The sequence below is a fragment of the Chelonoidis abingdonii genome, chromosome 2, assembly GCF_003597395.2.
Source record: "Chelonoidis abingdonii isolate Lonesome George chromosome 2, CheloAbing_2.0, whole genome shotgun sequence".
In the NCBI taxonomy this organism is placed as follows: domain Eukaryota; kingdom Metazoa; phylum Chordata; order Testudines; family Testudinidae; genus Chelonoidis; species Chelonoidis abingdonii.
Window position 1 is genome coordinate 189454345 of NC_133770.1, and position 26641 is coordinate 189480985.

General features: G+C 40.7%; 1 protein-coding gene across 4 annotated transcripts in view; it reads left to right on the forward strand.

Moving 5' to 3' along the window:
• CDKAL1 (CDKAL1 threonylcarbamoyladenosine tRNA methylthiotransferase) overlaps window positions 1–26641 on the forward strand; it is a 626106-nt gene that overhangs the window by 478792 nt on the left and 120673 nt on the right. For all 4 annotated transcript variants that reach the window (XM_032776978.2, XM_075062869.1, XM_032776979.2 and 1 more), the window contains one exon: window positions 7927–7989. In XM_032776978.2, the coding sequence (XP_032632869.1) occupies window positions 7927–7989 (63 nt within the window). The remainder of the gene's footprint in view (window positions 1–7926; window positions 7990–26641) is intronic.

A 26641-nucleotide genomic window follows, 5' to 3' on the forward strand; every position in this document is an offset into this window, starting at 1 on the left:
CCGGCGCATATTGCCTTTCTTTCTGTACATCGGGATGGTTCTGTTCATCAGTCTGTCTGTTTCAGTAAGCTCCAACCTTGCCTGCAATGAGCTCCATGTGGGTTGGAGGCTGAGGCAACAGGCAAAGCTCATTTGTAGAATCTAGGCTGTGTAGTAAAAATGGATTGAACAATATCAAGGTTATATGCTGGCCCAGTCGATGCGCGGATCAAGGCTCAGGACCAATCTGTGAAGACTCTAGTTCCGTGTGCTAGAAATAGTGAGCCCATAGATCTGTGGAGCATTGAAGCAGCACTGAAAAATGTTGAGGTGTAGAATTTAAAGAATTAAATGAGCTTCAATATACAGGTACTTCATTTTCTGTGCCACATACAAAAGAAACTGAGCTGGGGCGGGCCTGTTGACTTGTCCCCTTCCAGGCTATGCAGAGTCTGGACTTACTGTTTGCCCAAATGTATAGGAAGAAAAGAGGAGTTGCTGATTGATGCGAATGTCTCGGTTTAATGTTCCTGGAGCTGACCACAGCGCATTACACAGGATCATGTCCTGAAGAATTCCTAAAGAATAACTGGAAAATGGTAACGTAAAAGCTTCACTTAGCCGTTTGTAGTTAGATAACATTGCAGAGAAAGAAATTATTTGGCACTCAATAAGGCCTGGAAATTTCGTTATAGCATTATAGAAGAGAACTGAAACTAGTTCACCAAGAGTTAGAGCATATTTCTTATCATCTGCCACGCACTGCTTACTTACGCTTGATCTCTAACCAAACTTTTTTTGCTACACAAATGTGACAGATGCGAGATAATTAAGAGACTAGATGGTTCAGAGAAGAGACTGTTGCTTTACAAGCACAAAAGCATGAGTATCATATAACAGTGCCCAGGCATCTCTCAAGGGAAGTCATACTTTGAACATTTGCTCTTCCCCCCATGTAACCAGTTGAAGCAGAGATCCTTTCAAAGCATAAACTATAAGCCTAACACACACTTTCCCTTTTCTTCACTCCATTGTTCTTTGCAAGATGGACTGCCATTATTAAATCCGGTTAGATAAATCTTGCTATTCACAAAAAGATGTAGAGTTTAGTCACCTCCATTTGGTAATATCAGATTGCCAGGCATATATTGTAAACAATTTGTCGATTTACTCCTGAATTACAAGGACTTGCCAAGTATAAATATATAAGATATGGAAGCCAAACTGGAAACAGCATTCATTTCTTTTATATTTGATTGAATGTCTTTGAGATTTGACCCTTTCCTGAATTCAATATTCAGACACTTGCGGTCATTTATGCTGTGTACTGCTATCATGCATGCTGTCAGATTGAACAGGAACTCTTTTCAAAAGGCTCATTCATTTTAGTAATGTGATATTTAAACATTTATGTGACAATTTTTACATTTTGAAGAAATGTCCCCCAAACTGCAAACTGCACAATACCATGTGAAAATGCTGTAACCTTATCTCCATTTACAGATGTTGACCGTAGCCTGGGTACTACACTACGCAATTTAAACGAATTTGCAGCTGTAAACTGATTTAACCCTTTGCAACCCGTCCACACACCGGCCCTAATATCAAATATAAAGACTTTCAACTGGTTTCTGTACTCCTCCCCGACAGAGGATAGCGCTGAAACGGTTATTGCAATTGTCGGGATATAGATTATAGTGGGATCCGCAAAAATGCGATGTATGGGCCACCTCCGGGTGGCATATCCGCACAGTGCACCATTAGTGGATCGCTCTGGAAAGGCACTCTGTACTCGGATGCCTTGGCCAGGTTAGACAGGAAACGACCCGGCGAACTGTTTGAATTTCGATTTCTGTTTGTCCAGATGGACTCTGATAAGCACAAGGGTGGCCATGCGAGTTTTCTCAAACTCCAAAAAAAGGCCTCCAGCGATTGGATATTACGTGGGAGATATGGATTGGATCGCTGTATGGGCGAGACATAATCTGTTCTATCAGAGGCTGCGTTAACAGTCAAGACGAAATGCCAAGCTTTGAAAAAAATCTCCAGGGCTATGTACGATTCCAACAGCATAGGTGCTGGCTGTGACAAGCATAACAGCAAGGGCCCAAAGAATCAACAGGATGCCTATTTGGAGGGAGGGGAGGTCGAGGCTCCAGCAATGCCCACAGTCCCCGCAATCTCCAAAAAACGTATTTCATTCTTGGAGATAACTGAGGCAGCTGCCAAAGCTGAGCAAAAACACAGTGTCCAGGGGTGGTTCAGCGGGTATAGCGCTCGTCAATTACCCTCCCACCCCGATGAAAGAAAAGAGCGGAAAAACTCATTTCTGGATCTTGTTTTCCATGTCACCGCTATGTCTACTGTATGCTGCTCGTGTAGATGCAGTTGATGCGGCACTGAACAGCAGCATCCTCTCTCCCCTCCTCCCCTGCCCCTCCCCGGTGGCAGAGTAGTACTCAGGTCACAAAGGACGTGGATAGTACGTCCTCGTGCATCTCCGTGAGTTGCTCCTGGCTGGCCTCAGGTGAGCTCAGCTCAGGGCACCTGTGTTCTCAATAGGACACTGCTCCCAGTCATTCCCAGCAGGATGTGTACAGAATGGCTTGAGTTAACCGTCCTTCATCAGATGCAGAACTGCGAGGCGCTGAGGCTCCATCCAGCGTCCCCCTTTCTGTCTAAAGAAAAGATTTTGTATCTGCCTGGACCTCTCTTAGCAGCGAGCTGGATGCTGGGCTCTCTTCCCACCCTATCGTTTAATGTCCGCTGGAGCTATCATCAGGCACATGGAGCTGCCCTACGCCCCTCATTTTTATATCTCACTGAAAAACTCAGTGTGTTCTTATTTCCGCCATTCTTTATTATTCATCACACAAATGGGGAGACACGCCACAGTAGCCCAGGGAGGGTCTTGGGGGATAGGAGAAGCAACAAGTGTGTTGTTCAAGGGCACCCCCTAAAATGGCATCAGTACATCATTCTGTGGATCTGACTTGGACAGCTGTGCTCTCTGTTCTCCTGTACACTGTTGCTAGTTGACACTTGCCACTATTCTGAGGCAGGACTGGACTATTTTTCAAATAAACTAAAGGAGGGAATGACCTGGGATCATTCCCATTTTTGTCTTTAACGCCCTCAGCCGACTTAGCAAAGGCATCCAGGACACCATGACAGCAGCAGACACAGAGACTGATAACCGTCATCGGGCATCACCAATTTACAATGGCAACAGCAGACGGTACAGAATGACTGGGCTAACGCATCTCTGCTACCTTGCAAAGGCATCAATGAATTCTGCTGTGGCGTGTCGGATCCAGTAACACAGTCCGCTGTACAGTGACAAAGGCCAAAACGGGCTCCATGATGCCATGCTATGGCGTCTGCCAGCAATCAGGAAAAAAGGGCGTGAAATGATTGTCTGCCGATTTGCTTTCACGGAGGAAGCGGAATGAGTTACGACATTTACCAAATCACCGCGACATGATTTTGCACCATCACGCATTGGGTTCTCAACCCATAAGTCCAATGGGCGGGGAGAGACGTGCGGGAACTATGGGGATAGCAACCCACAGTGCAACACTCCAGAAATCGAATGCTAGCCTAGGTACATGGACGCACTGCTGATTAGTGTGCTTTGCGGCCGCATCGCATTCTGACGATACAATCTGTTTTACAAAACCAGTTCTATGTAAAATGCAGAATATTTTGTAGTGTAGACCGTACCAGTAGACACATCGAGTTTTAAAGTGATTTTAAGAGTTACACAGTAATATCACTTATCAAAGGCAGGATCATACCTTGATATGTTGCCTACCTGAGGACGTAGGCTTTTTTTACACCTTTGACATTCAGAAACTTCAATTAATTGAGTTAAATGTTTTGAATGAGTTAAACTGGATGTATTTAAAGCCATCAAGAAGTGAAGGAGACTTACAAAAGACATTGTCCATGGTTGTTTTAAAAGAATGATACACTGGGCGACTACAAACAAGGCAAGATCTATACTATCTGGTTTCACTAATGATTAAAAGTGTATAATAAGTGTGTTTCTCTTCATTATCCCTTTTTGGAAAGGAAAATAATTCACCCTCATTGTTATCTCTCACCGCCCCCACCCCACGTTAAGGAACGCTGTTGTTAAGGCTGGTAAGGAGTGTGTTCTGATATATGGAAAACATACATTTGGCACTTCCACTGTGATTTTACTTGAGAAAAGAAGTACATCTGCTTTCCTAGATTTTATTCAAATATAGTTTATTGTAAGCCTCGCTAGCTGCAGGCTATCAACCTTTCTCACAGTAAAACATTGCCACTGCAGCATATAAAAACCAACGGAGGTGAAACAGAATATGGTTGAGGTTGTTTCTATAGTTTTAATAGGAAGCAAGCTCTATCATTTTTGAACCTATGGAATGGGAGGCGAGCTTCATGACCGGTCTTCAAATTATATCTTTTTCAGAAGAAGGAGATAAATGGTTTTAATTGACTTGCTGAGAAATATGTCATTAATTATTTACTAATATGGAAACTGCAATGGGTTAAAACGCACACATACTAGATAATACGCATTAGGACCGTAAGGAGTTTCACGATAGAAGGATTGATATGGATGTAATCGTATTTGTAGACACCTGTAACTTTGATTTAAAAACACACAAGCTTAAATAGCATCAAGAGACAGCCGTCAGATGTCCAGGCAAAAGCTTGCACCCAAAACATGAGAAATCCAAATCCAAGGTGAGAGGTAAGAACAGAGGATGGACACATCCAATAGCTTAACCATATGGACATGGAAAAATATATGGTGGCCGGTTATGCAGGAAAGTGAAACATAGGCACATACTATGCAACGCACTCAAAAAGGCAAAGAAGACCCGCCAGCTCGCAGCCAAGCCTCACTCGAACAACCGAAGTTCGCGCCAGGCCACTATGTGCTCGACCCTACTTATCAGTAGCCGAGTGCTTCTCATTAGCTCTTACACCCTTCGCGTGTAGTTCCCACAGGCTGGACTAACTTCTCTCCGGGTCGCCTTTGATCTATCCTCCAACCTCATTTTCCAAGGTGGGACATACTTGGTTTTCTTGACTCGTGTAGCCAAGCATCTCCAGATTACAGAGGCATGTAGCAGCATTACCAGTTCATTTGTTCGTTTGAGAGTTCATGTGGTAGTAGGGGATTGTCATGAGGGCTTGTGGGCATTCTATCTTAAGCATTACTATCTGATGGTACTTCTCCACTGAGCCTTGGTAATCGTCTCGTCAGGGATGACTGTAGCTAGTTTCTCCATGATCTTAGTGCCTCATATCAGCTGCTGTCTCCGGTTGATGGGAACGGCACAGGAGGGCGCGAACGGTAGGCAGGTGAAGTTTCAGCGCTTCCAGGTGTGGGCTACACATCCATCTTGTTCTTCCAGGTCTTCCTTGAGTCTGGATGTAATGTGGAGTTTGTCTATCTCAAGCTGTGAAAGCAGCTTCCTCTTTACTATGTTGAAGCGTTGAGGTACCTAGCTGTTTCTCAGTAAGTGTGGATGTAGGTACTTTGTGGTCCATCCATAGTCCCCTCATACGTTATCAGTGATGATTGCCCTTCATTCTAGGGGTCTACTGTTGTAGTAGCATTCCATCATTCAGGTTCCTCTTGTCTCGTCCATGGCAATGGTTGTTGTTCCAGTAGCCCACTTATCGTCGATTGCCCGGTTCTCTAAATTTCTGGCGCGACGGCTCCTGTTAATCCGGGCGACGTCCGAGCCGGCATGCAGCTCTTCTAGTTCGTGTCAACTTTCCTCATATTTTTGAGGTAGACAGGTGAAGCAGTTAGGGGGTCTTTTGGCCAAGACCCCTACTGCGAAAGTTGGGTACCAACCGGATTTTTAACCCCGGTCTCTCGTATCAAAGGGCGGTCTCCGGCAGCAACTTTCTATTGTTTCAGGGCTGGTCGTCCGCGTTGTATCGAGGAAGGGCGCGCGCTCTTAACCACTAGTGCTATCCAGTCGGCACACTTCGGTACATTTAACATCTAGGAAGCTTGTGCCAAATTGGCTAAGCTATTGGCTCATGAGTCGGAGAACCCACCTCCACACCCAGGCCACAGTCCTCCACTTATATATATATATTAGGTATACAATCATCCATACTCGGTGGTTACTTGGCCTACTTATATATATATATACCTCCGCCTATATAACTATATATATATATATATATATAGATGATATCCCAGGAACAACATCAGAGCTCTCTGTCCATAAGAGTGCAGTGCTAGGAACAGCTAAGATACTGCGCAGAACCCTCAGACTCCCAGGCCTCTGGTAGAGGACCCAAGGTTGAGGAAGACACATACCACCCATAGGGGTGAGAGGAGAATTTTCATATATATATGTATATATATATTCCTACGCATTTTCCACTCCATGCATGTGATGAAGTGAGTTTTTGCCCACAAAAGCTTATGCCCAAATAAATTTGTTAGCCTCTAAGGTGCCACAAGTTCTCCTCGTTCTTTTTGCTGATACAGACTAACAGGGCTACCACTCTAAAACCTATCTTCTTATTGGGTATTACTTATGCTAATCAGTATCAGCTATACAGATGCCCCTCTTTTATACTGAAAACCATCATTTACCATGCTTGTTTAAAGAGGGAGAGGTTATTAGTCACTTGACTCTTTAGTGCTGGTAACTAAAACAGAAAGAATTATTCATTTGATAACTTTAGTGACCCTAATTATCCTAGTTGCAGGTCACTTCATAAGTTTGTATTGGCCTGGCAACTAGAACTACCGCATGCAATATGAAGCCATTGTATTTGCACTTCTAAATGAAAATAAAAGTGGTGAAAAAAATGAGAAATAATTAGGGATTTTCCTATTGCATCATCAAAGATAACCTAAATTGCCTACTACATTCCAGTTGCTTAAAATAAACATTACAGTCATGCAGCCACCTGTTTAGAGTCCAAAGTCCTATAAACATTAATAGATCCATCTAATTAGATGGTGAACATGTCTGCCTTAAATGCAGTCTACAGGTCAAAATACAACCTAAGAGTTCAAGAACGTAGCAGGTAGATGTCCTGGTTTACTTAAGTTTAGGGTACACAATGATCCATCTTTTTCTAAGCAGCGAGCTTGCTTCTTTGGTTAAAATGGAACTTTGCATAATGGGATTTGTAGCCTCTGTGAGGCACATTTTTATATTAAATATAAAGGCAACTGCAGTCAGCACCATTTTGTCAAGTTAGATGCAGCTGAAAGGTTGTATTTAATTTTCCCTACAGATGGTCTGATTAACTTCCATTAAACTTAGTGGAAAGTCTTTCATTGATTTCAGTCGAAGTTGGAGTCAGCCCATAGCGACTGTTTTCTTTCCATCTCTCTCTGCACCATATCTTCAGTTACAGAAGATTTTGTTAGGGGCATTAAATATCATAGCATCTGTTAATTGTCCACAATCAAGGTCACAGCAGTGTTAACATCAAAAGAAGAAGAATAAATAATAAATGAGGCTACTTTAAACTGCCGTTAAACCTATTCTGCTGTAAAACTAGACTATGAAGAAATGCTTGAATATAAGCAAATCTTTCCAGGTTTGGGGCCTAATTTTCAATACTGTATGTTCCAAAACATTGTAGATGATTTCTTGTAAATAACTTAAAATGCATCTCAGATATTCACGGATTCCAATGATATTACAGATGTACATACATGTGCCTTATTTTTATTAAGGTAACACCTTTAAAATTATTCTTGAAGAATAAGTTAGCTCTTTCTTGTGATATTAAATACCCTTACCATGTGTAATCTATGCTCCACACCTGCAATTCCACTAACAAGTCTGCAGATCATGCATGTCTATGCTTGTTTAAAGCATTTTAAAATCTGCCGTTCCTGTCTTTTGCCCTGTAATTTCTCTAATACATTTATTTATTATTATTATTATTATTCTGCAGAAAAAGCAAAGAACAAAGGATCTATCCCAGCTTTTTCATTCATACAATCCTTATGATCATAAGGTAAGAAAAAAATACACTGGCAGTATTTTTTGTTTAGAACAATTTCGAACATTTAAGATAACTATCTTGTCTGATTAGCATAAAGGTGAAAGGGAATGATGAAGATCTTGAAGTGTCTCTAAGGTATCTGAACTTTCTTTTAATTGTAATATGTTAAATGTATAGTGATACATTTGTTCATGCTTAAGCCTGAAACTAAATTTCTGAATTTGGTATTTGTGAAACATACAGCTCTCACTAACCTTCCAGAAATATAATTTATAGATTTACAATGAATCTTATAAAAATCAACACTTGTTGTATTTGATATATTTTTTTAAGCTTGTTCCTCTTGAGTACATTGGTTAGCTTGTTATGCCCGTTAAGCCTTGAAATATGTAACACTAATGGATTACCTGTTGATTCTGGAGGTATGATTGGAGGAGGTTTCTTTGTTAATAGAAAGCCTGCTGGACATTCTGAGGAAGAAAATACACCCAATAATTCATGAGTTTGTTGCTTTAAGCAAGCACAGTTGATTTGTAACTATTTGTCACAATATGTGATCAACTTTTGTGGTGTTGCTGTTTTGTGAAGCGCTAAATATTGTGCAATTTTGAAAATATTGGAATTTTTAAGAAGTAATAGTGAGATGTCCATCTTGTCATTCTTGCTAGTAAGTTATGACCCTGTGTGGAGCAAATAAATGTGTATTGGAAATAGAGAACTCTTTCTTGAATAACTTCATGCATGTTGTTACTATGATATTTCCATACCAACCAATTATCTCGAGCATTTTCAGAAGCATAAACAATGATATATAATTATTAAAATTATTTTCAAGTTACATCCTTCACTTTGAAATGTCTTTTTTGTAGAGAGACTTCTGTCATTTGTATAGTCCATATAGTGCAGATGTTAAGGGCTGGTGGAAATTGACAAATGTTATGAGTAAAAGAAATTAGTGACAGGATTCCTGATGGGAATATTGCATTTTGAAGCTGGAGCAGTTTAAGGTAAATGTAATAATAGATCAATTAAGATCTAATAAAGAGAAGCAACTGAAGAACCAAAAGCTTTGATACTCTTCTTCTTGTCTAAATTCTTCTGTGCTAAACACTTTTTTTAATTCATCGCACAAGGAAATTCCATTATTCTTTTATTAGCACTCTTAATGGAGCCTGGCCATTTGTAACTCCTGCCGCCTTCCTGTTCATATCCTTTGTGGCATTATATCAAAGTATCCTCAAATGATTTGGCTTCAGTTGTGAAGACTTGTACACTCCTTTACAAATTAGTCTTGAAGCGATGTGAAACTGAATATAAATGCTTAGATATATTTCCTTTTGATCTTTGTTTTAGGACCTTTAATAAATTATTGAAAGTAATAGAATCGCTTGATGAGTGATTTTTAAAGCTAACAAGGTTTACTCTTTTGGCACTTTCATTCTTGCTCCATGTATGCATGTGTGTGCCTGAAAGAGTAAAAGGAACAAGAGAAGAAATGGTAGTGTAAGGGGAGACTCCTCCCTCCCCATTTTTTAAAAATTCTGCCTATGAAGATTTTCCTCAGTGCATTTCTCTCCCCGTTGGCAATGGGTCTAGAGATCCAGCTGCGAGTGTTCTGGCTGCATGCACTTAGTTTCCAATTTAACCCTTCATTCTAATATTCACAACCAATAAAATTCCTAGTTTTTCGTTTTAATCACATGAATCCAAACTGTATGGATAGTTCAGATAAATCAGTCATAGTTCAAAGCCAGAAGGTATCATGTAGTCTGACCTCTTTTATATCACAGGCCACTAACACCATCCAGAACCCGCACAATACACCCAACAACCACCTGCAATGTGATTCAAAACTCTACTTTGTAAATGAAGATTTCAATTTTACAAACACTAATTGCTGCACTTAAGCTGGGGTTGCATGAAATGTGAATTATGAAAAGTATATTTTTAAACATTACCATATTTAAATTATATTATGTGACACTAATGTACAGTTTTCAAGTGAAAAATTTAATTTCTAAAATCCCATCATTTGGGAAAAAAATCAAATAATTTTTTGTGGAGGACTCCCCAGATACTTTGCTTACTAAAAAACCACTGTGAATGATCCTATTATTGACATGTGTTTAACCTCTTCCAGAATTTACAATTTACATAGCTTTTCTAGAAACAGATTTCACCAAATTCTCTTTTTTAAGTGTTTTTATAGTCTTCTGTGGAGAAATACAGAGGTCCATTTCTGGGCAATTTATTTCTGTTTCTGAAATACTTGCCTTTGTGGCTGTTTATGTAGGGCATGGGTCTTAAAGGTTTAAAGTCCAGCATTCTTGGTGGCTGAATACTGACTGTTATGTCATCTTTTTGTTTTAGGTGCATTATCGTGTTACAGCACTACTATTTCTGCAATAAGATGTATAGAAATAGAGAGAGAGAGATTCTCCTGAGACCCTCATAAACATGAGATGTGTTTCTCAGAAGGCTATCAGAATAAGCAGAGCTTTAAATAAATTAAACTTAAAAATTAGGGATTTTTCTTAGTTCTTCAACTACGCCATTCTCACTTAAAATATTTTATTGAATTTAAAAGCATGTGTTGACACAGAAGAATGCCATTGAAGCCTTTACAGTCTGCATTTTAGTGATTCAGTGTTGTACTAAGAAAAATCTTTGACTCTCCCATCTGTAGAGAATGCTTAGCTTTTCTAATATTTTTTCCCAAATCATACTTGTCCTTTAAAACCAGTAACCTTGTTGTAAAAAGATGTTAAAGCAGTTGTGATAATAGTTTGATGAGTCAAAACTACTTACATTTGGCAAGCTTTATATGTTCTTCAGAGCCCACTACACACAGTGTGTCCAGATTCAGCATTACAGAACCTGGTATAGTTGGTGTCCTTTTTTGTTGTTGCAGGGTAAGCCGAAGTTTCGTATGGTCACACTAGCAGTGATTATCCCCTCATTAGAAAAAGGTATGTGGTTTCAGGCTCTTAATATGCAGGATGTCTACTTTCACATAGACATTCATTCAGCCCACAGACATTTCCTGAGGTTTACAGTCAGCTTGCAACATTTCTAATACGGAGTTCTTCCCTTTGGAGTTGCCACTCCTCCCAGTTTTCACCAAGGTTTTCTCCATTGTGGCAGCCCACATCAGGCATTATAGTGTCCTCATGTTCCCGTATCTTGACAACTGGCTCCTGGCGGTAGAGTCCAGACATAAGGCCCAAGTTTCAAGCTCCATGTTGCTCAGCCCCCTTTCTTCCTTTGGAGTCAGTATCAGTGCCAAAATATCAACTTTAAATCCCACACAATGCCTAGACTTTATAGGGGCAACCATCAACTCCATCATGGCATGAGCCTACCTACAACAAGACAAGTTCCAGAGTCTGCAAGAACTCATAACTCGCGTAGTCAACAATCCTTTGGTCATGGCCAGGACTTGTCTATCCCTCTGGGGCCACATGGCCTTGTGCACATATATCACCGCCTTTGCTCGACTTCACCTTGGCTGCTTCCAGATGTGGCTCCAGACAGTTTACTCGTCCAATCATCACACCATGGACCTCAAACTAACAGTTCCCCCACAAGGTAATCTCATCCCTCCAATGGTGGAGGGACCCAGGTCAGATCTGCATAGGGATTCTCTTCCTACCCCCCGCCCCGAATAAGACTATTATTACTGACGCCTCACGCCTAGGATGGGGACCGCACGTGACCCACTACATGCCAGAGGGAACATGGACTCCTTGGAGCTCTGAGCAGTAAGGAAGGCATGCCAAGCCTTTCTCCCACTCATCTATTTCCATCATGTTCTCATCATGTCAGAAAATACCGTGACTGTGTGCTACATCAACAAATGTGACAAGACTATGCTTAGAAGCAGCCACCTTTTGGAACTGGTGCATCCCCTACCAGATCATCTTATTTGCTGCTTGTCTTCCAGAGACACAGAATGTTATTGCAGACTCGGTCAGCAGATAGTTCATGATAGACCACAAGTGGGAACTCCATGATACCATTCTACAGGACACCTTCAGCAAATGGGGAACTCTGACCAGAGATGTCTTTGCCTCCCCATTCAACAGAAAATGCAGCACCTGGGACACCACTCACAGGGCGATGCTCTTATCGTCCCCTGATTGGACCAACTCAGTTACGCCTTTCCTCCTCTCCCGCTCCTACCACGGGTGCTTCACAAGATCAGATGAGACAAAGCGACAGTCATCCTGATCACCCCCTACTAGCCCAGACAGTTTGGGTTTCGCAACCTCTTTTGTACATATGTCGGTCCCCCAATCCCTATTCCTACTCTCCTCGATCTCCTCACACAACACAACAGGAACATCATCCCTCCCAATCCAGAGGTGCTTCACCTCAGAGCCTTGTATTTGGATGGGAATCTTCTCTAGAACAGGCATGTTCATCAGACATGCAGAACATCCTCTCCAGCAGCAGAAAGGACTCCACTAGGCACTATTTCCAAGCCAAGTGGAAATGCTTGGGCAAAACACAATGGACTTTCCCTAGAAGCAGCGGTGATTCCCCTCCTCCTGGATTACCTCCTGTCCTTAAAGGCATCGGGTCTTGCCCTCAGCTCTCTAAAGGTCCACCTAGAGGCAATTAGCATGTTTCACCCCCTGGTCGAAGGACACTCCATTTTTACCTAATGGTTGGCTGCTAAGTTTTGGAAGAGCCTCATCAGAACCTTCCCAGCTGTACAACCCATTGCTCCCCAACAGGATCTCAACCTGATTCTATCTGTGCTAATCAAACCATCCTTCATACGGCTGGCATCATGTTCTATGGCCCTCCTTTCCATGAAGCTTGCTTTTCTTGTTTCTGTCACATTGGTGAGAAGGGTTGGTGAGCTCAGTGCCAGGACATCAGACCCTTCTTTCATGACTTTCTGTAAAAATAAAGTATTCATGAGCCTACATCTTTGCCAAAGATCATCTCCCAGTTTCACGTTAATCAATCTGTTCACTTACCTGCTTTCTTCCTGAATCCACACGCCTCAGAAGAGGAACAACGACTCCATTCTCTCTATGACCATCAGGCCTCGGTCTTCTGCCTGTGGAGGACAAAACTGATCAGGAGATTTCCCCAGTCTGTTGGTTGCAATAGCTGAACTGGTTGAAGGACAGGCAGTCTCCACACCACATATCTCTAAGTGGATTTCTTGGTACATTACCCTCTGCTATCAATTATCTGGGCTCCCATCACCTATAGGCCATAGAGGTGCTGGTACATTCAATGAGAGCCCAGCCTTCGACCATGGCCTCATTCCATGATGTACCACTTTGGGATATTTGTAGAGTGGCCATGTGAAGTTAAGTACACACCTTTGCTACGCATTGCACTTTAATGCATGACTCAGCAATGGCTGTCCATCACTAATCTCTCCCATCTACATCCTTGCACTCTTCTCCAGCGTAGGTACTGCTTGTTAGTCCCCTCAGTGGAATATAATAGGGACCATCACTCAAAGAAGATGATGATAATGAGGGAGCTACTTACCTGTAACTGAAGGTTCTTGGAGATGGGTGTGGTCCCAATGGTATTCTACACTTCTTTCCTTCCTTCCCCTCTGCTGCAGATCTGTTGGATTTGCAGTGGAGAGGGAAGTGGAGGTCAGTCTTTTCACCCTTTATCACCTTGGACGAAACCAGGATGCATGGACCAAAGAACACTACTTTCAAATTCTCTGTCTCCAGGTGCATAGTGCGCATGCATTAATCCCTCAGTGGAATACAGATGGGGCCACATATCTTTAAGAACCTCCTGTTATAGGTAAGTAACTTCCTCTTACACACACATGCAGTAGCACAAGGTATCTGTCTAATCTATCTTACCTAATCATGTCTCTAATAATGCCCCAAATGGTTGACCAGTTAGATAGGCATATAATTAAGCCATTTTAACTCACATGATCCTTTCTCATTAGTTTGTTTAGCTGTCTATGGACCTGATACAGAACCTCTTGAAATCAATGAGAAAACTTCCCTTGGTGTCAGTGGACTCTGGATCAGTTCCTATGGCTGGGATCCTGCAAACACTTAATGCCTCATGTAATAGTGATAAGTTATAATAAAATGTGTATTGCTATGCTGGAAGGTGTAAATGGCTATTATCAACACAGACCTAGTAGAAGTCCATGGGTGTACTAAGCACCTTTCATTTGGACTAAATGGAGGGACCAGTGAAGACTCTCTTTGTTTTGTGATATCTGAAACAATAGAATCAACCACCCAAAGCATGGCCCATCATGGCAAAGCCTGAATAGAAGCTAAGCCATGTGGCCCCGTGGGTTTCCCCTGAGACTGATTGCACACGCAGGAGCTGGGGCATTGATTGGTGGTAATGATATGCATCTGTACATTAGTGAGAAGCAGAAAGTCAGCAGACAGCGAGAGAAGTTGTACTGAGTGCGGCCCTAGGAAGGAGTCAAGAAAGAGGAAGCCAAGTAAACTGCCTCCTGTTGTTTGTTTCTGCTGTGTTCAGCGAAACAGGATTTGTGTACTTCTTTATACATAAACAGGATTGCACCAAAGAGAACACCTGACTCCATCATCAGTTTCTCCTAACAGAAACAACCCAGCAAGGCCCCAAATATAGGCTCACCATTGAGGCTGCAAGGGGTGACACTGTTATATTATATTCTTTTAAAAATGTGTGGTTCAAAAATCTGTAATTTTGATTTGTCTACTCTTTAGTATTACTTTGATTGCATGAGAAAATGACTAAATACTAAAAGAATAACTTAATCTAAGAAAACATTTTCACAAGCATCTTACTGAAAAAGTAACCTCTGTATAGTTCCCTTACAAACTGATACCCAAAGTACCAAGAGAAATAATCTTTTTATTTGAAAAAAAATGTTACATCTGACATAATTGAAAATATTAACACCATACTTAATTTTTGAAAGACACTTGTGAAAAATAGGAACATAGAGTTGCGGTATTATATATAGCTAACGAACGAGGCTTGAATCTTTCAATAATCCATGCAGTGCTACAATTCTAGCATTCTCTGATTCCCCAGGGTTCTCTGTCGTCTTCTTCATTGTTAATTACAGACAATGTTAGGAGTTTCACAGCTTACTGGCTTATTAAAAAGTCCTCTGTTTTACACATGAATGCTAGGAGCTATCTTGTAAAAGAAATGATAGTCATACTCTGAGTACCCCAAATCAGATACTGACATTTTTTTAAATGTTAGAAAAGCCCCCTTTCAGAATTGCTATAAAACAGTAGGCAATAATCCTGTCACATTTAATATTTTTTTTGACGAAAGAATTGGTTTTTGTAGTGTTAATTGTTTGTTCGTCTGTGAGTATGCATATACAGCACCACTTCCATGTGGATGTGCAGATTGCATTTCTGAGGCAGAATTTTTAAAAGGCAGTTTCATTTGAGAGACTTTCTCTTGCTTCAGATTTCTCAGATAATGATTTGGATTTATGACTTTGGAAAATAACAAAAACCACTTTCCCTGGCTTTCATTAATTCCAAGAACAAGCACTGTACTATATCAGAAGGCTACCGCAATTTGTCAGGCCTACATTACAAGCTGTAGTTCAAGTTTCCTAATGCAGGAGTGCAGGTGCTTTGAAGTATTCTTCTGGAAAAAGAGACTGTTGGGTTATTGTCGACTGGCTTGCACAGAGCCTTGTACTGATGCCTGAAAAGAGATTTCAGATTTAATTTAATTGATCATATGTCAAATATGACCAAATATTTGCGGAAATATTGTAACCTCAGAAACAGGGCACTGGATTGGTTATTTTATTTATTTGTTTGTTTTTCATGCTTAGCACTGCTCTTTGGAGCAGGTTACATAAGGCTGTTTGTGCACTTGTGGTATGTTGTGAGACTTGAAAGAAGACTGAAGGAGGAACACTTGAATGGTCTTGTGCTAATGGCACAGTTGAACACTGCTTGATGGAAAAGAAAATCTTAAGGTCTGAAAAGCTGCTACTTTTTCTTCACTTAACTATCAGCTATATCCAAGTTCATTTTCTTACCATCTGAAATCAAAAACAGCAGGCAAATATCTGGGTTTTTAGAAAGAGCTGTTCAGTTTCTAGGAGCATACAGAGTTTGGAGGCAGTAAAAAAGGTAACAAAATATTACAGTGGAGAGACTTGCTTGTTTATTGAAAGGCTTGCTTAGAAAGAGGAGGACATGTGCTGCCCTTAATTCAGTAATTGAAATCCACTTACAGATATGTCTTGCATCCTAACTTAATGGGAAAAAATATTGGTTTGCTGTGATAAAATCAGTGATTGCTTTTGTTTTGCAGCACTGATGAATACAAATATATAAAAATATGCAGTATATTGCTGTTTAATGTTATGGTTTAAGACTTTGCTATAACAATTGTTAACACTTAATCACAAAACATGAAAAGAAAAAAAAAAAAGACTCCACTACCTCCTGATAACCGAGTTGTTTGGGATTAGTGCCTCAGTTTTCAGAGTGAAAAATGGCTTGCATTTTGTTTTATTTTTATTATAGAAACAGTGAAACCTTACTAAAAACTGTTCTGTCACCAGATATGCATTAAAAACAGGCGAGACGGTAAGCAAAGGTAATAAAAAGACTGAGAAATATTGACTTTGAAGGTATCTAGTGAGCTACCACAGTTAATGATGTCTTATTTAAATATCTTAATGATTTTGAAGAGAGTATAAGTAACATGCTAATGAAATTAATAGATTTTACTAAATTGGGACTTACCCCAAACCAACTCCTATAGAATGAGAAATAACATAGAGAAATCTAAAAACAATAATACAATGTGAAAAATATTAATAAAAGAGTTCAACACAGAAAAATAACCCAGTACACAGTTCTTATGGGCTGGGAAAATCTGAAAAGTAGTAATACTAAAAGAGATCTTCGTGGTGATTATTATTAGACATGAATTTGCAAATTATTAGACATGAATTTGCAGTTTGATATTGTAGCAAAATTAGCCTATGCAACTTTTGCTTGCATATTCACAAGCATAATTTTATAGAGCACAGAAGTAATAGTCTTCCTCAACATGGCCTTTTGGTGCAACTGCTTTCAAAATATTTTCTTCAGATTTGGACAGCTTGTTATCAGAAAGATATTGGCAAATGGGACATCCACCTTCTTGTCTTTCAGTTGTTACCATCAGAAAGAGCTGATCTCATTTGAGTTTTGTAACCATTATTGTTCTGATGTGCCTTGGCATGGCGCTACCATTTCTGCTGGTCACAGCACTGCCTACAGGAGGAAAGGAAGCACTATATATGGAATCAACGCAAAACAAATTGTTCTCTCAAGAGAACAGCGTAGATGTAGTGTCTGTGCCACATGTCAGAGACCAGCAGAAAGACATGGGGATAATGGTGGTTGTAATGGCCCTGATCTTGCATAGGAATAGGAACTTTGCCATTGACTTCAGTGAGTGTATGATCAAGCACTAAGGTTTTTTTATACTGGCTTTTTATGTAGATTACCCACCCTAAAAGCCAGCTGTGTGGATGTGATAAGCTAGTGTTTTGTCCATCCCACCCATTTCACTGGAGACTGCAAGCTGACTTTATTCACAAAATCACTACAAATCTCCCTGTGTTCTTGTGGAAGGTTAAATAACATGTCAGGTTCACTGACATTAGCCAGGTTTTGTATTCCTTTATTTCAAAGCATTTTGGATAGTCATTTTACAAATTACACCGAAGCCATATACTCCATTAACTTTCTAGTTGTCCTGTTTACTCCTTGTTTTTAACATTTTATTACTTTTTCTTACGTGTGCTTCATAAAAACAGGTGTTTTTCCTCTGACGTTGTGTCTCAGTAATAGGAGAGCTCAAAGCTCTTCAGCAAACGGGCCTTTTTGCATAAACCCTGGATGATATCAAGTAGCAGCACAGAAGATGTCTTGCAGGGCCCTGTGGTGTTTGCAAAATAAGACAAATTTTTATGCCACGTAGGTTAGCTCAAGCTCCAGAAGCATATTATAAACTCTGTGGAGAACCAGATGTCATAGTTTAAGAAATGATTAAACTTTGTGGGGCTTGTTTAAACATTTAAAGTCTTTCCATATGAAATAAAAAATCTTTATATTGAGAATTTTCTATAGCTGTTGCTGTAGGACTTCATCCAAAAAAGAGGGTCAAACGTATTTCAGGTGAAGGCCCTGATCAGATTTTCCCAAGTTACAAAAAAATCAAAATTGGATTTAATTACATCTTCCACTTCTATAGTTTGCATTCTTTCCAGGGAAAGCATTTTTATAATTTTCATTTTTGTCTTAACTTCTGCTATGTGGTATATTCCATTATGGTCATGAGAGATGGTAGAAGAAAGTGTTCATTATCATACAGTAAAACAACAAAAGCCAAAATGATTATGAGAAACTATTAGTTTAATCTGTGAAAGGAATGCAGATAAAAACTCTTCTACACAGTAAATAAAGTTGTATTAGACTCTTTTCTATGCTTCCCTTAGTCCACTATCTTAATATGAACTCAAATGCTAGACTTTAAAACACAGCAGAGGAAGTAGTGTCTGAATATTCCAGCCAGGAAGAGACCTCAAAAAGTCATCTAGTCCATCTCCCTGTGCTGAAGCAGGATTATGCACACCTAGATTGTCCCTGACAGTTGTTTATCTAACCTCTTCTTAAAAAGCTCTAGTGATGAGGATTCCACAACCTCCCAAGGTAACTTGTTCCATTGTTTATTTATCCTTATAGTTAGAAAGTTTTCCCTGATATCCAATCTAAATCTCCCTTGCTGCAAACTAAGTATTTCTTGTTCTATCCTTGTTGGACATGGGGAACAATTAACCACCATCCTCTTTGTAACAACCTTTAATGTATTTGAAGACTGCTATGTCCTCTCTTAGCCTTCTTTTCTCTAGACTAAACATGTTCATTACTTTCAACCTTTATTTATGGGTCATGAATTCTAAACCTCTTATCATTTTTATTGCTCTCCTTTAGAGTATTTCCAATTCGTTCACATCTGTCTTAAAGTGTGGTGCCCTGAATTGGACACAGTACTCCAGCTGAGGCCTCACCAGTTAACAGACACTCTCTGTTAATACATCCTAGAATGACATTTGCCTTTTTCTCAGCAGCATCACACTGTTGACTCATTCAATTTGTGATCAACTACAGTTCCTTTTCTACAGTACTGATACCTAGCCAACTATTCCCAATTTAGTATTTGTGCAGGTGATTTTACCTAAGTGTTGTACTTTAAATTATCTTTATTCAATTTCATCTTATTGATTTCAGACCAATTCTCCAATTTATCAGGATCATTGGATTCTAATTCTGTCCTCCAAAGTGCTAGCAGCAGCTTCCAGTTTGGTATCATCTACACATTTTATAGACATTCTTTCCACTCCATCATCCGAGTCATAAATAAAATAGTTGAGCACATGCTTAAATTCTTTGCTGAACTGGGGCCTCAGATTGTGACTAGGATGAACAGATTTTATTGACACTTGCTAAGAGATACAAAACTGTTGTGTGCTTTAATTTAAACATAAACTGATGAAACCCAGTTTTTCAGATGCATATTCCATCCATTATTTTTTAATTTAATTTCAACCACCACTGAAATGCATCCTCTGGAATGGAAGGTAACAACTGAACAAGAGTACACAGCAGCTATTCAGGAAAGGAATTTAGAAATACTATATCTATTTGAAACTGCAGAGGGATTTCAGATACATAGAGCGTAATTACTCAGCTTGACCAGAGCTAATGCCTCTGAAAAATACTATGGGATCTTTAACGATCATGAGTGATCGATGTGTCATTTAAAAGATGAAAACTCCACAGTCCCATAATATGCCTCAGCATGACTGAGCCAGTGTTGCTTCAGAAGGAAGCATGTTGCTCCCTGAAACCACTTCCTGCCGCAGCCTTTTTATTCCTGGGAAGTCTGTTTAAGCAATGACCAAGCCTGGCCCTGCTTTTTTAATCTGATAAAATAGATGAGGTGAGTGAGGTAATATCTTTTATTGGACCAACTTCTAGTAGTGAAAGAGACAAGCTTTTGAGCTAACACACAGCTCTTCTTCAGGTGCAAGCTCAAAAGCTTGTCTGTTTCACCAAAAGAAGTTGGTCCAGTAAAAGATATTAGGTAACGCACCTTGTGTCTCTAATATTCTGGGACCAATGCAGCTATAACAACACTGCAAACAACAAATTTGATAACAGTTCCAAAGTTCTTCAGTTCTGTTTTGAAACATTAGGAATTCCAGATACCAGAGTCTATTATTTATTCAAAGAACAGGTATAATGTGCTACAGAAACTAAATTAGTAATCTGTCTTTCCATCTTGCTTTCATTATTTGTCACCATTTTAATACTGCATATTCAAAGATCTTATTTATGTCTTACCCTAGCCTGAGTTTAAACCTGTATCTTAGAGACCAAAATTATCTGCTCTGCTTGTTAATTTATTGATTTCTATTTTAAATCTTATATCAGTAATAAGGGCAGCAATTTCTGTTTTGCTGTCAGAGGAAGTTGAGGAATAGGATTGGAGGAGGCAACACAGGAAGCCCAGATCTAGTCAGGGCCAGAGAATTTATTGTTACATGATTTCTCTGATCCTGTTTTTCTCCAGCCTACCCCATGACTAACTGCCTATAGAGAATAGCCTGTAGAGGTTCCTCGTGCCATTAGGCAGGATTAGTGGCTTGAGAACAAGCTTTTGTCTTTCTCCAAGACTTGTCCTACCCAGTTACTTCTGCTGGGCCTGGGGAGATTAGACGAGGATTATAGTCATTTCATGAACTGTCAGGGCGTGAGGGGACTAATGTATTAAAATTATTTTCTTTGTTGTTGTTTTGGAAGGATTTTTAGGCCATTTATAGAAATACTGAATTGCTCCAACGTGTGCTCAGAGAGAGCGCCACATTTAGATTAATTGAAGGTGCTTGGTCTTCAGCCTCTTGTCTTGTGTCTCACAATATGCTGTAGGTGTACTATCATGTTGCAGTACACTCTGGGGTATTGCTTAATTGTGTGCTTGTGGTATTGATCTCCAGACATTCATTTTCAAATCTGGCAATTCCCTTAGGTACCAGCTATGGAGAGTATCACCCTGTAGCTAAAAGTATATACAACCTTAAAGTAAAAGATGAATATCATACTGTTACCAGCAATTTGAGGAGCTTGATTTTTATCATCTGAAAGTGAATTTAACACAATTTCTGTTAGTGGGGGGAACAAGTTTATTTGCTTTCCAATGCAGATCTGAAAAACTTTTGCTCTTGCTTTTTAAATGTAGTGCCTGTTTACATATGTTTATTTTTTGTTTGCATATCTCTTCTCTTGTTTTAGATTGCAGCTAATCCTGCATGATTACTATAATGTATGCATAAGACATGTGCAATATGTGGTTGTCTGTCTAAAGTGTCTGTGGAGGTGGTGCGCATATGTAGAGCATATATGATGTATTCCAACTGTCAGCCTCGCCTGCACTCTGCTCACTAATCTGTCCTCTCCTGGACTTGTTCTAACATTTCAAATGTCTGAACAGTTTCCATTTTTTAAATATTAATCTGCCAAAAATGTATTCTTCTTCAATCTAAATGTAGATTGTGCCTCCCAAAGTTACACAGTACTGAGGTGCACAATGGGAGTTCTGGACTTGTGGCAGGTTTAAATCCAGTATTTTCTGTGACCCATCAGGACTAGAAATGGAAGCACTGTATCATTTTAAAGGGGAGAAAGGAAGGTTACCAGCTTCTCAGTGGCAGACACGTATTTTCTAATATCTCATGAAGGCCATGAGATATTAATCTTTAAAGATGTGTCATTTTAATGTAGAGGGATGCTATTTCAGGTCACCTTTTGAAGTATTTTAAATTTATTAGTTTTAATTTTTCTCTCCCTCTTATTCTGGGTTTACAGGGGAAGAGAGCTAGGAAAATAGATTACTAAGATGTATTTAAAACTCTCAGAAGCTTTTTTCTAAAACAGTTTTGCTATGAAATATGATGTATGCAGAATGCAAAATAATTGCAGTGTGATGTAAAATTTCAGTCAGCATACATGAATAACTCAACCATGCTAAACTCCTGCTGACAAAACCTTTATTTCACACCATCATGCATTTTTGAGAAAGAGTATGTGTGTATGTGTTGAGGGCTGTTGTACATTTTCACACAAACTGCATCATTTAAGAAGCTCACTTATGTTAAATTATTTTCTTTAAGTGCCTTTTATTTTTACAAGATTACTTTTTATTATAAAACTTGCTTGCTACAAAAACTCATCAGATATAAGCCATCATTATTGTGTGTAGCAGGCCCCAAACTTCTTTTCCTTGGAATGCTTACAGAAAGTGTTTATTATAAAATCAAAGATTTGGGGTTATTCATAAAACCTGTTCAGGTAAAGACACTGGATGCCAATTCATGTGTCAGAGAGATAGCGGCAGCTGTTTTGTAAATGTACGGCAGTATTCCATATTAAATCAAATAGGAAATGGACAGTTTGACAGATACTGTCATCAGTGCAAACATTATTAAAATCATTAAAGAGCCCACTTTTAATTTTTTTATTGAACATACATAAGGTTTGCCTTGCAGCGTCTTTCCCAATCAGAGCCCACAGCAATGAATATTATTTCTCCAGCTTTTTCTCTAACAAAGCATGAGCCGTGTCTTCCAGTTCCTTGGGGACAGTACAGCTATGTTTATGGCTTCCTTTACATATTATGGGTTAGGACCTGTGAACAGAATTTCCATTTGTGAGCACATCATTGTAGATAGCATTCAGCTGTCTTTTCATTTTGATTGATAGTTCTCGTTTTGCACCATCTGGCTTCTGATAGGCTGCATTAATCATATCTTGAATTAAGAAAGGGTGGGCATAATTGTTTAGTGTGTATGTATTGTAACACCTGTTATTCACACACCCTGCAATAGAGAACAGTGTTCCATACATAATTTTTTGTGTATACATGGGTGTGTATTTCAGTATTTATTATTGTTAAATCCCATTCTTTTAATTTTCTTTTGCTTGCTAGTAGATTTTTATAGTAGTTGCCTTTCTGCAGCCCAACATCGGCACAATTTTGGACATCTGGGCTCTCTTCTCTCTCTGTAGCTCATAGAGGCAGATCAATGTTTTGGCACTACATGGTCTGGCCACACCCACTTTGCCCCTGCTTGCTGCTAGATTCTTTGCAGCAGCAGACTGTTGTGGTTTCTTTTGCTCACGCACTTACGCCTTCTATTTTTTCTGCCTACTTTTTTTTGGGAGTAATAGGGGGAGCAGTATCCTGCCACCTTCAGAAGTTTAATCATCCCTGAGCCTCTCCTGTAAGCTCCTCTGCCCCATACAGGCATGGCAAAGTGGCCATGAAAGCACCATGTCAAATCCAGCTGGTGCTCTGTATGTGAGGGAGCCCTCCCAGGTGATGAGTTGTTCCCAGCTTGCACCCAGCCTTCTGTCCCTATCTCTGTTAGGTCCCAGGGATATAAGTTGGACAGGCAGGTGGGGTCCCCGGTTCACTGACTCCAGGGGGAGAAAAATGGACCAGGAACCCAATACAGAACAGAGGGAGACTCCAGAAGTGAGGAGGACCCTGACCACTTGACCTGGGGATAAATCCCAGGGGACTCCTGCAGGAAAAAGTGAGGATTCCCTTCCACACACGCCCTGGGGGAGAATTCTGAGCCAGACTCTTGAGAGGACTCCACCCTCTAAGGAAGACAAGTTGCGAAAGGTCTCACCAAAGCTGCAGCAGAACTTCTGTGCTTCCAAAGAGGCAAAAAAGGTTGAAAAAGCTAAAAAGGGGCAGGGCACAAAATTCTAGGAGAAACCTGAGCAGGCTCCTGCAAGCAAGCAAGCTGAATAAGTTTTCCCCCTCAAAATCCTCCCCTCCAGCTGCAATACCCCTTCATTCCTCCTTGGAGGACATGCTTAGGGATGAATGGAACAAGCCTGATAAGGGCAAGCATATTAACAAGAGCGACCTTTAGCTCTATAACTTTCAGAGCCAAAGGGCTCTATTACTGAGACACTGACGGTTGATGCTGTTGTGGTGTCCCTCACCAGGGATATGGTTATCCTCTCAGAAAGGGTGGTCTAAGGAACCCACAGGTAGAAAGATGAAAGCCGCTCTCAAAACGGGCTTTTACAGCCTCCTTTGCCACCCTCCAAGCATACGTGACAGATACCCGCTTTTGAAAAGCGTCTCTTTCCTGACTGGAAAGAGTCCAGCCCTTAAGTACTGAGATCACCCTGACTTTGGCTCCCCTTTTTGAAGAAAGTCTCCCTAGCAATAGCATTTGTAATTGATGCCTCAGTGGAAGCAGTGAGCCCAAGCCATGGCTTCCAGCTCTATAGCCAGGTGTCACCTGTGACTCCAACCTTGGAAGGTGGATACTCAATCTAAGCAGGTCCGATGTGTGCCCCAATTTACAGACTCCCTCCTTTTTGGAGAAAAGCTGGATAAGGTGGCGGCTGACAGTGCAGCAAATGTCCTCTCCCCACTAAAGGCTCTCAAGGGAATATAGACTGGCCTTCAGAGAGAGGTGCTCCTTTCACTTCTTGTTGTCATAGAGGTACCCACAAAGGGAGAAGAGATTCCTGAAGGGAAAAGAGTAGAATTGAGACCCGGCGGAGGGTCAAGAGGGACCTCAGCTCCTCTTACCTCAAACTCACTTTATGACAAAGATTGCCAAGGTCTCCACACAGATCTGAAACTAGGGGGCAGGGTTTCTCATTTCCTAGAGGAACGGTTTTCACTTTAGATGAGTGGGTCTGGGAAATAGTGAGCCAGGGATACATTCGAGCTGCAGGCTCTACTACGTCTGTTCTTCATCCTGTCACCTAGTTCCAATGACCCTGTAAAAGGCAATCTGATCCAGAAGGAAATATTTCATCTTCTGGATATAGGAGTGATGGAAAACATTCCCTCAGAAGAAAGGTTATCTGGGATCTACTCCATATTCGTAATTGTATAGAAGGGCACAAAGAATATCAAGTCATTCTTAACCTCAAAAGGTTCAACAAGTGGATAAAGAAAACTAAAATTTTGGATGGAGACCTTGTCCTCTCTGGTGTCATTCCTCACTATCCTGGGGGGACTCCTTGACTTCAGTAGATGTAAGGGATGCACATCTATATATCCCCATCTGACTGTACTGAAAAGTTCTGAGGTTTGCCTGTGGCAGGAAATGTTATCAATACTGAACACTTCCGTTCAACATGTCCTCGCCCCCACGGTTTTACAAAGATAGCGGTGGTTGTGATGGCCAGACGCAGGTTGCAGGGAGCTCACCAGTACCCATTCCTGGATGACATCCTGACTAGAGTTCCATCACAGTCAGCAGCACACAGGGCTGTCTTGGACAGTGAATCTCCTTCAGGCACATGACTTCATTATCAGGGCCAAGAAAAGTTCACTGGTTCCATCCAGAAATTTATCTTGCTCCAGGCAAGATTTATTATCTTGCTACCATAGCCCTATGCCTCCAACTGCTAGGACTCCTGATGTCATACACAGGAATCATTCCATGGACACATTCATACATCAGAAGTCTTCAAGCCTTCATACTAAAGGTGCGGGACCACTCCCCAGAACACATGGAAGATCAAATGTGGGTTCTAACACAGGTGTGAATTCCTTACAGTGCTGGTTAGCCCGCAACAACGTCCACAAAGGCTTGCCCATCTGCCTTTAATCCTTTAATCCTCACAACTGACGCCAGCCTGGATGGCTGGGGAATTCATTTGGAGACCCAAAGAGCCATGAAGAGGAAAAGAGTCACAGCATAAAGCTCCAAGAGCTGAGAGTGATCACACTAGCTTTGTGGAGGTTCTAATCCACCCAAAGGGGGAACCACATCTTGATTCAGTCAGACTGTACGACTGTGGTTGCATATTTAAACAGCCAAGGGAAAAACAAAGAGTCTGGCACTACATGTAAGTAATGAAAATAGTGAGGTGCATGGAACAGTTCCTCCTTTCTCTCAGAGTGATCCTCATCAAAAGGGACCAAAAGGCAGACTGGCTCAGCAGATGCATGGTCAACAACTCCTAGAGATGTCTGAATGAGGAGGTTTTCAATCTCATTGTTCCAGTGTTTGGCCGTACTTCAACTGATCTTTTCACAAATTGTATGAATGTAGAGGCTGAAACACTTCACTAGGAAAGTAGACCCTGAATCCATTGGGACAGATGTCTTATCACACAGTTGATCATAGGGTCTACTTTATGTGTTTCCACCCTTTCCTTTACTGGGGAAGGTGGTCCAGAAAATAAAACAAGAACAGGCAACGGTAATATTGATAACTCCTCATTGGCTGAGGAGACCACCGTTCTCAGACCTGATAGAGCTGGTGCTGGGTGTGTGGCCTGATGGAGTTAAGGGCTGTGACAAAGTTTCTCATCTACCTTGGTGGGTCCTGCGCTTATTGGCAGAGTTGGCTCACCTCAGTGATCTTCCCTACTGTCTGGGTCAACTTCTCCTGTGTCTGATAGGAGTTGGGAGGTTTGGGGGGAACCCGGACCCGCCCTCTACTCCGGGTTCCAGCCCAGGGCCCTGTGGATTGCAGCTGTCTATAGTGCCTCTTGTAACAGCTGCATGACAGCTACAACTCCCTGGGCTACTTCCCCATGGCCTCCTCCAAACACCTTCTTTATCC